Consider the following 15,198-nt stretch of genomic DNA (forward strand, 5'->3'; position numbering starts at 1 on the left):
GGAAGGCGCCACGACGTGCTGCATGTAAGATTTGGTTTCCGATGTTGTTGTGTGATGAAATCGATTGACCTCCTCATTTTTCTGCCGGAGACTCGCCGCCGGGAAGAATTTTGCCTGTTCTCCTCAACCAATTCTTCTCAATCGGCAAGAACAAGTGCTATACAGTAGCATGTGGCCAAGAAGAAGTTGCGTCCTTCTCAGCAGCAAGAACAGGGCTTCAAAATTAAGCAGTCGCCGTTCCCCATGGAGACATGAGGTGCCTCGAATTGTTCTTATCGCTCGAATTCCAGAATAACCACGATGTGCGTCGTCGTAGTGCAAGAATGCCTCTGTTCTTGCTTGCCAATTGCCATCGTCTTCACGCTCAGTGGAGAGCGAAAGTACTGATAATGTGTTAGAGAGTGAATGAAAGAGAGAATGTTTGTGAATGGATGTGTTTCTATTGATGGATTGTTGCTTATATACAAGACCAAGAGATATGTCTCCGGATGACCCCTTCATGAATTGTAACTATCTAATGACATCATAATAATATCATTAATCTAATTAACTACTTAATTACAGAATTGATCACTACTTCCCGATTCCTTCGTAACAGAATTTACAGCATATATGCGATGTATGGCACCCGGCGCGCCCGCTTACAGCTGCCCCATGCAGCCACTGGTTATTAAAAAAAACAACAACAACACGGCCGCAGCCCACCACAACGACCGCCTCGGCCCATTAGTGAGAAGGCCGTGAGACAAGAGTAGTATATCATCCAAATTTAAATGATCAAGCGGAACTCAGCCCGCGTAACATTTGTCCCATTAGGACAATTCCTCTAGCGGCATAACTCCAAACCATGGTGCAGGGAGTGAGGGGGAGACGTCTACGTCCAACCACGATGATCAGATGCCTGCATAAATCCATATCCTCCCCTCATCGAGTCCTTACCTCACAAAAGTAGAAGGACGCCTTCCAGTCGAATGCTCTGTGAGGATTTTTTTTTCTTGAATATACAATAGAGCTGTGTATCTTTGTATTAAGAAGAAAAAGGTTCATTACAACGCGCGTTAGCGCCAGCCGCTACGAATTACAAGAAAGGAAAAACGTAGCAGCGCCAATGGTCTAGCGGACTACTCGCAGAACAAACAACCTAGGTGATGGGCACAAGCCGCTATCCATTCATCGCGTTCCCGCTTGATTAGCCGCAGGAGCTGTGAGTGCGATGTTGCGACGGCTCTCAACACTCGGGCGTTGCATTGTTTCCAAATGTTCCATGTGGTGAGCGCCACTAAGCAATCTCGAAGCCTCGTCTTTGCTCTCTGTGAATGGCAAGGCGCAGCCGGCTCCACCATTTAGATAGGGTGTGATTGGATGGATGGCTATCCCCTTAGCCAGGCTTCCACAATGCAGTCTATGGATGTTTGGATGCTTGCATTACCTCCTAAGTCTGGCTAAGCTAGTGCAAAAAGCCTCCTTCTGCCTGCATTATGGAGAACGCCCAATTTGAGCGTTTTCAGCTTATGCAGGCTGCATAAGCTTCCGTAGTGCATCAGCTCGTTCTGGTCACTTCTATCTCTCTCGCACTAGCGCTGCAGTGCGCCGGGCTCGTCGAGGCCGCGCCGCCGCCTCCGGAGCTCCGCCGGAGGCCGCGCGCCGCCGCCTCCGGAGCTCCGCCGTCGAGGCCGCGCACGCCCGCCGGAGTGGAAGGAATGCCAATCAAGCTTAGCAGATCCCACCAAAGCTAATGCCCTGTGAGGATAACAAATGAATAGAATGCATTCCTCAGATCTTTTACCATATTATTGTGAAATGTTGTCAAACACCAATCCATAAAACCAAAAGCATAAAGGGTTCGCCTCAGCTCATGCGAACCCTATAGGCATAGGACCTACTCCGTATACAAGACCTCCCCTATTGTAAGAACATCAAATTGCAATTGAACCTTTAGATATCAGTGTGGTTCTAAACTCTCTTGCAAAGCAAAAAGGAATTTTTTTTAATTCTACTGGGTGAGGGCTCTGCTGACAAGAATTGGCTGAAAGCTCTCCAACGTGAGCCTATCCCTCCTCTGAAAAAATAAGTTGTTCATCTTCGTCACCTTGCCCTACGCTCCTGCCCTCCTAGGACGATAGTGTCGAAAGATCGCCTTCTCTCTTCCCCTACCCCTCACTCTCTCTGTCCAAATCAGTAGCGAGTGTCCTCACCCCCTACTAGCTCTCGTCTCACCGGCATTGCCTCCGACACCGACGAGAACCCCCCCCCCCCCTCCACCATATTCCCTACCGTTGGCATAGCCCAACCACCATTCTCCACCAGTCGCATGGTGGCATGATTGCTGCTAGACTTGTCGTCCACAACCCATCGATTGTGCGGTGTTCCTGATCTTCCCTTTAGATCTAGCAACCACTAATCCCCAATTCAAAATCCCGGAACCCTAATATAAACCTAAAATTTGAATGGAGCTCGCTAAAGAAGATAAGATGCTCGCAAGAGGTGGAGGAGCTCGTCGGAGAAGAAGTTGCTCGCCTGAGGTTATTTTTTCTCCTCTTTTGTTATTTTGTTGTGTGTATTCACGAACTAACAAGAGGGCTCTCTATGTATTTTTTAGAATTATTTTTTATAATCGAAATGGGTCGAATCTCTACTATAAAAAAAGGCTAAGGGTGACTTTTTTTTTTGGTTCGTCATCCACCTCTTCATTCGTTCGTCCGCCGCTTCGTTCGTCGCCCCTTCGTATCGTCGGAACCGCACCCGCACGTCCTCCCCTTCTCTCCGTCCAAAAAGCAACCGCTTGCACCCCCATCCTGTCCCCCACTCACGCACTCTCCGCGAGCAGTTTCAGGTCGCGAGAGAGCTCGCCGCTCCGTCCTTGCCCGCCGTTCCCGCCGCCGCGCGGTCCGCGGCGTCGTCCGCGTCGCCGCCGCTCTGTCCCCGGCCGTCCCTGCCCCTCCCCTCTCCATCTGCATCGGCCACGACGCCGTCCCCCTCGCGCCGCTGCAGCTCACGAAGCCATCGCCTTCGCCCAGCCGCTCAGCGCTCACCCCCGCCTCCGCTCGCCGATCGCGCCCTCACCCAGCGCCGCCACTCGCCGCCATCCCGGCCCCGTCCGACTTTGGCCCGTGGATAGGAACTAAGGGCTTCTCGAATCGCGTCCACGCCGCCGCTCCGTCCCAACTGGAGATCCATCTGCGCCGCCGCGACGACGCCATCCGCCGTCCGCGCCGCCTCCAGCGTCGACGATCCGCTGCAGCGAAGGAAGGCGCGGTCCTGCCGCCGCCGTTGGAGGTCGGGGCTGCCGATCCCCGCCCGCTCTCCGGCCCTGCCGCTGCACCGGGGATGCTCAAGGTCGGGACCCCTCGGTCACGCCGTCCCCGACCGCCCGACGGTTCCCCGGCGGCGCGGTCGCGCCATCCCCCATGCTCCAGCCATTCCACCATGCCGTTGCCTGATCTGCGGTTCAAGGTATCCGACTTCAATCCTACTGTATCGAGTAAATCATGGCTTTGAAATCTACGATCTGGACTTTTGCAAGGACGTGCGATGGACAGCCATGCCGTCCATGGGAGCAGTTGGTACGAGCAGATGCGGAGCAGGTTAGGGTAGTCCAATTGGAATTTGCTTGTTACCTCAAATTGTGATTCCATTTAAGGTGTCCGATTTTCTCCACTTGTTCATTTGTTGGAGGTAGTGGGAAGTGGTAAACAGGCTGCACCTGCACATCATCCGTATCAATGTGGGGTGCTTTTTTTGGATGCTTCAGGCCTTCAAGTTCTGTGCTCACAAATTATTTGATGATTTTGCTCACTGGTTTCAGCTAAGAGGATGGAGGTCGAACGGTTTCAACAACGCTTTCAGCTAAAAACCCCAATGTCGGGTTTTTCTCTCCACTATCTATTATGTCATTTCTTATTTAACTTCCTGCAAATAGTGCCATGATAATATAAGTGCTTAAAGTTTTTGTCTTGTTATATATATGATTTATGAACCAGCAAATACTCAGCAATGGAGGCATAGTGAAATTCAAACAGAGGAGAAAACAGCTAATAAATGGTTGCTAAAATCCAAGGGAATCCAGATCTGTTGGTATTCTTGATGCTTCTTCTGATTCCAAAATTATATGGATTCAGTGTGTTTTAAGTTCTATATGATGCTGCACATAATTACCATTTGTATTTAGTGCTTAGTTCTTGTTATGTGTCTAATATAAGTACAAGATAATTGGTTGAATATCATAATATATTAAAGATAAGAGGTACAACAAGCCTGTCAAGGTGTCACAAAAAGGTACAAGGCTAACAAGCTACTTCTGAAATGGTAGAAGATCATGCTGACCCTCTCCTATTTTTTTGGGTTGTATTAATCATGAAGCATTGTATAGGAATACTATGTTCGTTTGCTAATAACCTCTTTTTTGCAGATTGTCAGTGTGTTCTGGCTAGCTAGGTACTTCTACAAAATTTAAGTTGTTTGTTCATTTGAGTTTCTTCGAGTGTTCAAAATACAGGTAACAAGTTTTGGGATTTCTAAAGCATGCACTATAAATTCTGAAATTTCTGAATATAAATGTGTGATGAACTGAAGATTTCATTCATATATGGCTGCTGCATTATGAACTGAAGATTTCATATATGAACTGAAGATTTCATTAATATAACTGAATATAAATGCATTATGAATGGAGTGCTCTAATTCAATCATATATATCACATAATTCTATCCTGTCAGTTTACATGTCTCTTGAACATGCTAAAAATAGTAAAACCATCTTTAGAAGTTTCCTTGACCCATATTCACTGCCCTCACTGTCATGGTTTCCATATTCCTTCCCCTTTGAGAACAGTCTACCTATATCAAGATAATCCCACAGATTGTTAGACCAGATTTTGGTTGATAAACCACCAAAGTTGTTTTCCACCATAACAAAGATGTTTGCCTTTTACGATGCTATTATACTGGCTTGGCTTTTACATGTCTCCTTTTAGTTTAATTGATTTTTAACATTTTTTAAGATTGTTGAGAATTACTCCTTTTTGATTTTTGAAGACCATAAGTTTGCTCACATCGGAAATACAATAACCAAACAATATGAAGGGTAAGAAAACAATATTAGTTTTTATACTTTGATTTAGAGGAATATCCCACAAATTGGACTGGGTTGATATTGTTAATGGCATATTGTACCTGGACTAGGAACTGTAGATGGCTTGAAGCTGAAGGTATGTTATGCTTCATATATAAGGCTTGCGTGATAACTATTAATATTGACTTAAAAAAGAATAATTTGATGTTGCAGATGATAGTAGCTGAATAATTGTAGTGCTCACGGTAACTGTTGTGCTCTTTCATTGAAGGGTTTGCCTAAAGGAAAAGGAAGAGGGCTACTTCTGCTCGCTGAAATGAGCTCTCTGCTGGCAACCTTGCTCAGGGAGATTACACTGCTGCAGCTGTAAAGATTGCAGAGCAGCATCCTGACTTTCTGATCGAGTTTATTTCAGTAAATCCTGCATCTTGGTTAGTAGCACCATCAAACCCAGCACTTACTGTTGGTCACAATGTTTTAATCTTTAAAACATACCGTTATATAAGACAGCGTGCTATTGAACTATTTCTAGATGAATGAATGAACGATTTTTTTGTTTGTGGCTACACTTTCCATCCTCTGTGGTTACACTTCACCTCTGTGTGTTTGTTTCTCACGGGATAGTGAAACTTTCAACTCTCAATGTTCACTTTGCTTTTGCTTTTGCCTCCTTTTCTTAGTTGGCTGTTCTAAATCTTTAACTTTGACATTTTGTTTTTTTTTTAAAACATAGCTGCAAGCACTTGCTCCGGTAAATCCTTATGCTGCATATTGATATAAGCCCTTAATTTTTCACCATCTTTGCAGGTTGTCTAGACACCAAGGAACGACTGTTATGAACAGTACCTTCCATGAGAAGCATGGCCCCATTAATTTAAAATTGTGTACTTGAATATATTTTAGTGTTCTTTGTTTATGTTTTTTTGACATAGTCATGTAAGATTGATGGTTTTTTGAGCATGTGCACCTCAATGTGGCTCAACAGCTCATACATTATGTTGCTAAGATTAGATATATTATGTAGTTTTTGATGATCTCAATGTATGATTTTTTTTCTTCCCATAGCAATGCATGGGCACATAGCTAGTCAAACTACGAAGCCCGTGACAGCTATTAAGAGGCAAGGTGGGACCGGTGGACCTCTCGCTCGCCCAATGACATGTAGGACCACGTGAGGAACAGTCCCGCTGACCCCCGGCCCCACGTCGCCCGCGGCCTCCCATCACATGGAAGAACTACCGCAGCAGCGGCCTCTCCTGTCTCCTCCCCGTCCCTATCTCTTCGGTCTCCGTCTCCGTCCACCCGCATCTCCACCACCACCACCACCGTCGCCTCGCCACCGCCCGCCGCCGCCGCCGATGGCCCGTCTCCTCGCGCAGACCCTGACCCTCGCCCGCCCCGCCCCCTCCCCCTCCGCCACCGCCGCATCCGCCTCCCTCCGCGGCCTCGCCACCAAGGTCGAGGTCATCGAGATCGACCTCACCGAGGACGATGCCGCGGCCCCCGGGTCCACCGCCGCCTCGCCGTCGGTCGAGGTGGTGGGGATCCGGCGCCTGGAGGAGGCCATCCACGGCGTCATGGTGCGGCGCGCCACCCCGGACTGGCTCCCCTTCGTGCCGGGCGGGTCCTTCTGGGTGCCCCCGCTGCGGCGCCCGCAGGGGGTTGCCGAGCTCGTGGGCCGGATCGCGGCCGCGGGGGGCGCGGAGGGGCTCGTCGGGGCTGCGGGCGGCGCGGTCGAGGTCGTCGAGCTCGACGCGCCCATGACGGAGGAGGAGGCGCTCTCCTTCTCCACCGCGCGGGGGTGGCCCTCGGCCTCCTACTTCGTCGAAGGTGAGGGCCGACCGTGATCCCGGTGCTTACAATTTCACAGGTTGTTTTTTTTGTCCATATATGGGCGTCATGTTTGAAGGAAATAGCGGTGGATCTCGGGATCGTTGTGTCGAAACACGCACCTTCTCACCTTAGTATGCCATTTAGCCTGATGCAATGAATTGCAGACACGGCAATCGGAATATTGACGTTCTACCTCTATAGATGATGAGTGTCCATCATGTGTGATAAGTTGTATCCGATGTATTGGGAGAAGTTGCAACTAATCTGTTGGTTGGATCAGGGAAAGCACGTTCAGAATTTGCTTTTACTTGTATTACCCACATGATTCTATTATTTTTTCTTCTTGTTGCTGTCCATTTCCCTTGGTGTACAAGTCTCCATTGTTTATTTCTTGTACTAGACATGTAGTGTTAGTACGTAATTCATATTTCGTAACCCAGTTCGTTTTGGGGCTGTCCTGAGGGGAAGTTACAAATTGTTAGGTGGTGAGGCCAACCCTTCAAGAGAGGGTAAAACTCAGGGTATCATGTCACGCTTTCATCACTAGGGTATGTTGAAAATGCTTGGTGAAATATCTTGTCTCTTGTCTCTCGTCTCATATATCTGGATATGTTGAAAGTGCTTGGTGAAATATCTTTTGTCCTCGATCCATTTAAGCAACGGTGCTGTGAAAGCTAGTTTCCTTGCCATTTCTCCAGTTGATTATGGTGGGACTATTAAGCAGCACCTGGTCGGTGGCATTCAGTGAAAATTGCATGCACAGCAAAGGTTTTTTAGTGACTTTCACTCATGCCATGGCTATCTGCTGCAAAAGGCTAGTCCAGAACTTTTTAGGTCTAGGCCACCAAGTCTCCATGGCTCTTTGATTCGCAAGCCTTTTTCCAGTTGATTCTCCATTGACCTCCATTCGCCATTTCTTCTGACATGCAAATCTGCCATTTGACATTACTCTGTTTTCCTAATCGCCCATTTTGATGGCTGACTCGGTGCAATTCGATAGATAGGAAGGTCTTTGAGACCAACTTAGGAACTTTGTTGCCACCTTTAGAGTTTAGTTCAGAATGGTGGAACCTAATATTTAATTTAGGACAACACTCTGTAAAACACTGATTATTGCTATGGTTGTTGTTTGCACCTCTTTGAAATCATTAGTTTCATCATCAAGTAAATTGAGTATAAACCTGTTATGAGTTTAAGAAAAACATGGAATTTATAAAAGGAGACGTACGTGCACATATATATGGTAATCTATTGTAGTTAATTTATAGTTGTCTTATAAGTTGAATAAACTGTTGTGTGTTTCATCACTCAAGGTGGACACCGCTACAGTTTTTTTTTAATTCCATGTATTAATGCATGCTAGTTACGTTGAATTGGCAAATGTAATAATGTTCAGAGGGTGAACAATATCTTGTTTTGTTCTCATGTATGCGCATGAAAATTCTTATCAATGGTTATTGATTTCCTTCCCTAATTTGGACATTATCTATATTATTTGCTTATCTGCTTAGTTTTTCCTGTTCAAGGGAAATCTTCACATTCAAAGAAGGAATCGAGGAAAGGTGCAAGTCAACCTGATGATGAAGAAAGCTGATTGGTTTGTGCTACATTGCCAGGGGTAAGGTGGTTTAACTTTCATTAGGAACTCAATAGTAACCAACATGCTGTCTTAAAACATTAACTACCTCTATTCAAATTCTTCTCGTAGTGTGTTGTTTAAACTTGCTTTAAGTAATAATTATTTCTAGCACTGAGTTCTATAGTTGATTCTGTTATAACCCCCATCTGATTACACCCATTTGTAGTTCTTGCCTATACATGTGGTTTGACTTGGGGCTTCCATGTACTCCCTCCGTCCCAAAATAAGTGTTGTTTTAGAAAATTTCAGACACATTACTCATCCTAAGAAATGACTTTCCCCTAATTACTTCTAGCAATTGTGCTTTAAAACCGTGTTATTTATTTGGTTTTCTGGATCCTCAATGAATGCATATACATCGGAACTAGAAAAGTGACATCTGCTAAGTATTTGATTGGCTCTATGCGTTTTCCTGCAATGTTTTCTTTGTACTTGATATTGATTTAACTAGATGGACCTCATTACAAGCTAAAACAACACTTTGTGGGACAAAATTTGAATGCTAAAACCAACACTTACTTTGGGACGGAGGGAGTATGTAGTTACTTTAGGGAAAGGTGGTCTTAACCCAAAGTTCAAAATTAACCAACCTTGTTGTATTCTGCTTACATCTGTAACCCAAAATCTCTGTTAGGATATTATTAGCTGAAGTATTTGACATTTCTTTTTAGTTCTGGCAAAATTTTTCAGGTCAGATATGCCAAAAAGTAACTTCTCCCTAGGCACATTCTCTTTCCATTTGTATGTGCTTCTTGCTATGCTGAGTTTTAAATGTTAAACAGATGTAGGGTTAGCGACTTAGTGTTTATTTAGACTGCAGATTAGTACGCATGGAAATTGCAACAATCGAATTGGAATCATGTCTGGATGACAAAAAATAAAAGCTAATGTGTCACTGGGCTCAAATACCTTCTCTTGCAGACTAATAGACTGATTTTTTTAGCAATAATGTCTGTGGTTGTATAAAATGTCTGTGTCTCATTTGCTCTAGCTCAAGATAACAAAAATAATAATTAGCTGATGGTCACCAAATTTTGGCAGCAGGATTTTTGTGATTCTGAACTATCCAACGTTCAATTTGTGCCTACAGATATAGTGAGATTTTGTTAATCTGTATTTTATTCATAAAGCACTCCTTAATTCGTGCAGTACCCTTCTCCATGTCACAGCCTTACTGATCATAGCTGCTGTGCACTAACTGCTGCCATGTCTGATGTTTATCGTTGCTGCCTGCACCCCAGGTTTTCTATGATATTTTTTGACATTGTAATTAAACTGTTGGCTAGCCTACATTATTAGGCCTCATGTGTAGTAACATAGTATATCTTGCATGGGTTTTACATATTAGATATGAAAGTATTCTCTTTTTATCTATACGATTCTGCCAGAACATCATCAGGCAACATGGCTGGAGCAAGAATGGCTGCTCCTACATACTTGGATATATTGGGACAAACATTTTGTCTTACTAGGAACATCGAAACCATGCAAACAGTGAGGTTCTGATCATCAAACCCATGGATTGCAGTGGTGTAGTTATACTTTGCCGGTGACCTGTTGTTGCATGTGAGATACACCACCAGTAGGATCTTGTTATTGTTGGTGCCTGAGATGCATGTTGTGATATTCTCTCACATTTCTTTAACTTCCATCCCTAGAGCATTGAAAGCATAATTCTTTAAGAAATGCCACACAAATCAGCTGGTGACAAGAAAATGGAAATATATCCTAACTGGTTGTCGACTGATTCAGTAGTTGATAGTTTGTTACCCATCCATGTGTAGTTCCCATTTATTGCTATCTAAACAATAAGAATGATAATTCACCCCATACCACCTCATTGTGCAGGGTCCTACAAGAAAAGGCAGTGCAGAGTTTCATGACTCTGCCATGACCAATGTACATATGGATGGCAAGGACCCCATTGCTGATAAACTACGGCAACTGCTACCATTGATGTTGTCCCATCCGTCCTGGACGATAAACCATTGAAACCACTAACGAATCGGTTGCCATGCTGTAAATCTGGTCCGAAGCTCTAGTGTTTATTGTATCAACAAGCCCATGCACCAAGGTTCCGTTTGTTATAATAAGCATGGGAGAGGGCAGCTAAATGTGTGCTTTGGTACTGGACTTGGTAGTAGTCCAGTAGGTGGACTCTAGCATAGGCTCTAGATCCGCTTTAGTCATCTACGACGAACAATGTTTGTAAAATTGGTGTAAGCATCCTGCCCTCCTCTGACCCTGAACTGTTTACTAGTAAAACATTTTGAAGTGCTACGAACTCTGTTGTTGTGTGGACGGGTATAGTATACGATTATCCCTGTTGCTTTTGTGCTCTGTACCTGGGTGACGTTTTCATGTTTGATTGTTTGGAGAGCTCATTCTCTTTTATAGATATCAAAATTCTTGCGCTGTTTTGATGATAGGGAAACTCGTTGGACTGCTGTTAAAATCCTACCGATTTGTGCAGAGCGAGTGTTTGGTGTTGGTTGGTGTAAAATGGAAGTCCGTACAGGAACGTAGAATTTTTTGAAAAGTAACAGGAACGTAGAATGACATTTGCACTATGGAAGAAGCGCGTGGTTACTATCTTGGAATTTACTACTCCCTTCGTTGTCCTTTTGGTAAATCTAGATGTATAATTTTTATTATGTATCTACACACAATGTTTATCTAGGTGTATAGCAAAAATGGTGCATCTAGATTTGCCAAAATGACCTATATTATGCATCTAGATTTTTACTGTGTATGTGGACATAATGTATATATAGATGCATAACAAAAATCATGTATTTATATTTTCGAAAATGACCTACAATTTGGAGTGGGGTAGGAGGGAGTACTAAGCTAAACTGCCATTTCACGAACCCGATCCAGATTCTAAGCTAAACTCTAAACGATTTTAGTCTACTATAGTGCTTAGGGTAGCTAGCTAAATCTTGATGGATGCCTGGATCCTGAACTGAATATGTTCATGAAGCTAGCAGCTAGGAACAGAGAATAGCAATCCCTACACATTACCATTATCGGAATCAAACGAATTTAGTATACCATACACATGTCATATGCTGCTCCCCCTGCTTGTCACACAACATCCATTTCCAGGAAAGTAAAAGAGATGACAAAGGAAACAAAGGACGATGCTTGTGAAGCATAAAGAGCACTTAGTACTGTCCTGAGTGCACCAAGACCCACCAAATCACCATGTGCCGTGTACTTAAAGAAACAAAAGAGCACATTAAGTTGTCCAGGAAAAAAAAACAGGACCATCATAGCGAGTGATCAACATCATTATCATCTTCATTCGCCAGAGTCTGTTCATCAAGCCCGCACCCCTCATGATTTCAGACCATCCCTTGTAATCTTTGATCTTCCAAATCGAGAAGCCAAAGCCAAAGTCCAAAGATCTTCTTGTTCTTTCTTAACACTCAAGATTGTCTTTTCTTCCTTCTTTCCCCGCCTCCTTTTCTTGGGAATACATGCATATCTTCTTCACTTTGCGAGAGTATGTATCTAGTTTGTTGGGGTTGGCATAAGTTGATGCCAAATTAGGTGGCTCCAACCAGAGGCATGAGGGAGGGTGGTGTAGGTGGCCCCACACCTAAAGCCATGTGATCCCAAGAACCCTGACCTAATGGCAGCTTGGAACTACCTCATATTCCTTTTTTTTATTTTGCTGGTGTGTATGCTACATATAACTGAATGAGTCGCAAAGGAAAAGTGTAGATATGTCTGACTAAATGAGAACATGATCTTGACATTTTTTAGCTTTGTTGTTAGAAAAGTGTATGGGTCTTAGTAGTTGTGTTGTCCAACTTGTGATTTGGACAAAGGTATATCGTCCCCACAATCTTCCAGTGATATTTACTGGTAGCCTACACTTTTTTTTAAAAAAAATGATACTCTGTTCATTCATGAAATTTATTGTAATAGCTATATATGCAGTTGGCAGCCATTATACTAATTAGAATAAACGTGCTAGTGTACCTTGCAACGGTTTGCAGAAACAGAAAACTAGGGAAATAGAAATTATACTTTACTATCTGGAGCTGAATTTTCCTTTTTTAATTCAAAAATGAAAATTTTGGTAGAATCTAGGCTCCGAGTGTATCTTTGACCACTGTTTTAAATTAAAATATATTTAAAAATCCAATAGATTTATGAGATTTTGAATATATATTTCAAGAAAATACATACATGTGATTTGCATGTTTTGTAACAAAATACTTTAATGTTACTCATAGTCAAAGTTTTATAAATTGGGCCAAATCTAGTCCAAAATACAAGTATTTTTGTCTAGAGCAAGTAATTCTGTAAGAGGTGTTAAATTGATTTTTACTTCAAGTATGAATTTTGGTTCATTTGATGGCACATGATGACTACGAGATGATACAACCTTAAGCTTTCCTTTTCTACTTCAACTTTATAGTAAGAACATTGAACTCCGACCAACTGGTAACTTTTTTTCCCAGACAATATTATGCTTTCAAAATCCAACATGGACTTATATATGCTCTTTTAACTTAGTACCATGCAGACGATAGGACATCACTAATAGTATTTTGTACCTCCTGGTTGTGGTTTTTTTTTCTCCCCCGGGACATCTCACCTAATTGTTAAAGTTATGGTACCTGTTATTGGACCAAGGTAGACTAGTAGTTGGTAAAGAGTGGCCCAACATTTACCTCCACACCCCACTTTTCCGTTAAACCTAAATACAACACTATGCTTTACAAATGCATGTCCTTGGATTATAATAAAAAAAATGTCCTTCAGTACTACAACAACATTAAGACATATTTGGTCCATGCCCATACATTGTCACAAAGCTCTTTTCCAAACTATGCTTAAGGTAACAAAAGAAATACCATACGCAGGTTTGATAAATTAAAGGAACGTGTTAAGGGGTGCATATATAGAGGTAAAAAAAAATGTGGCAAGACACGGTAGTAAAAGAGAACCAAACCAAAAACTCCTTTTTTGGAAATGTGTGCGCCTCACTTATGGCATCATAGATTATGGATATGAATCAAATATACTTTAATAGCTCATACAAGCATAATAAGCACCCTAAGAAGTAAAAGAAAAGACTATATCTAATCTTTGTTACTAAAGAAGTGAGCGAAAGTTTGTTTGGCCTCATATCCCTATGGTTTGTTGCATCACATTCTGGAAGAGGCAGTACAACAATAAATTGGTTGAAGGAAGACCATGGTTCTAAGTTACTTGCACCCCAAAAATGCAAATTTGGATTCAACAATGTTGCAAAGCGGGAGCACTACAAAAGCAACGACATGCAAGTGAGGAAATGTACATTTAGAGGATATAAATAATCATATATATAATTTTGGATCAATATATCAAACCATTTTAGATTTTTCAAACACTATTAGCTTAGTATAGCTGGTAACATGTGAGACTAAAATCATTTGTTACCGATGATCGCATCAATTACTAATAACATTGTGGTAGTTATGTAAAAGCATTACTCACATGTGTACTACTCATTGCTATTGTCATAGGAAAAATATTTCTTCAGGTCCATATGGGAAAAAGAATACAACCTAACACTTTAAATAAAATGCCCCAAAATACTTAAAAGTAACATGTATTGGGCATTGCAGATTTCATAGGGGCAGCTAAATCTTCATGTAAAAATGAGAAAAAAACCAAGAAAATAATAATGATTGTGTGGGTAATAATGTGCACAATGTGTTTATATTCATGAGCATTCTACCAATCATATTTATATTCATGAGCATGATACCAATCACCATAAATAGCACTATTAGCTAGCGATAAAAGTATATGAGAATTTCACCTAGTGACAAATTTACGAATGTTTCACTTGGCGACAAATATTTGAGTGTTTCACAAAATGACAAATATAACCTATGCATTAAGTTATTGAGGGATTATCCTAGCATAAGAGTCGCACATAGAGCACTATCAAGTAATACAATTATTACTAAGTAGCACTATATGACTAATTAGTGCGCTCATTATTGATCGACATGTCGTCAGTTTTTATAAACAGGGCTGCTGTTACATAAAATCATTATTCGCATGCATTATGCGAACTACATAATATTACGCACATCTAATAGAAAATATATTCATTTAGGATCATTTTAGGAGGAAATACAACATAATATCCAGACTAAAATACATAGCCTATACTACATATAGCATTGTAGCAAAAATTATAAATCATACACCGAAAATATTTGTTCGAAATCTATTTGAGGGGGAAAACGCAACCTAATATTTAAAAACTAAATTCATGTTTTTATATAAGCAACTAGATCTCCATATTCTTTAAAAAACAAATTCAAATAAGTAATTGTGGCATCTAAAACCAACTTAGAGCAGCTAGCGATGCCGTTTCAAGTGACGACAAATATTTGAACGTTTCACTTGGCGACAGATAATATAACATTGGCAATAAGTCACACTTGTATGAAGCACTATCAGCTGGTACAGTTAGCAAATTTGATAATGCATCCTTTACCATCATATCAGTTATTAGCAAATTTCGCACTATAGTATTACCTACTGCTACTATATATACATAGACAGTAAATCTAAAAAAAATACATAGACAGTATATATATATATATATATATATATATATATATATATATATATATAT

The 15,198-nt window shown here is 41.9% G+C and overlaps 1 protein-coding gene across 14 annotated transcripts; it reads left to right on the forward strand.

The window, feature by feature from the left end:
- The first annotated feature begins 2,337 nt into the window (after positions 1–2,337).
- LOC120680192 (transcription factor SOX-30-like) lies at positions 2,338–10,883 on the forward strand. 14 transcript variants are annotated; one of them, XR_005677510.1, is made up of 7 exons: positions 2,338–3,453; positions 3,524–5,502; positions 5,879–6,901; positions 8,431–8,522; positions 9,693–9,784; positions 9,932–10,109; positions 10,392–10,883. XR_005677510.1 is itself a non-coding variant. In XM_039961804.1 (6 exons), the coding sequence occupies exons 4-5, from the start codon at positions 6,298–6,300 to the stop codon at positions 8,496–8,498; spliced, it is 672 nt and encodes a 223-aa protein (XP_039817738.1). In that variant the 5' UTR covers positions 3,479–3,584; positions 3,806–3,860; positions 4,409–5,502; positions 5,879–6,297; the 3' UTR covers positions 8,499–8,522; positions 10,392–10,883. The 14 variants fall into 14 exon arrangements, 3 of the variants coding, with proteins under 3 accessions (XP_039817737.1, XP_039817738.1, XP_039817739.1); XR_005677511.1 differs by having other exon boundaries at positions 9,713–9,784; XR_005677508.1 differs by lacking the exon at positions 9,932–10,109.
- The last annotated feature ends 4,315 nt before the right edge of the window (positions 10,884–15,198 follow it).

This window comes from Panicum virgatum, chromosome 6N, assembly GCF_016808335.1.
Source record: "Panicum virgatum strain AP13 chromosome 6N, P.virgatum_v5, whole genome shotgun sequence".
Taxonomy (NCBI): domain Eukaryota; kingdom Viridiplantae; phylum Streptophyta; class Magnoliopsida; order Poales; family Poaceae; genus Panicum; species Panicum virgatum.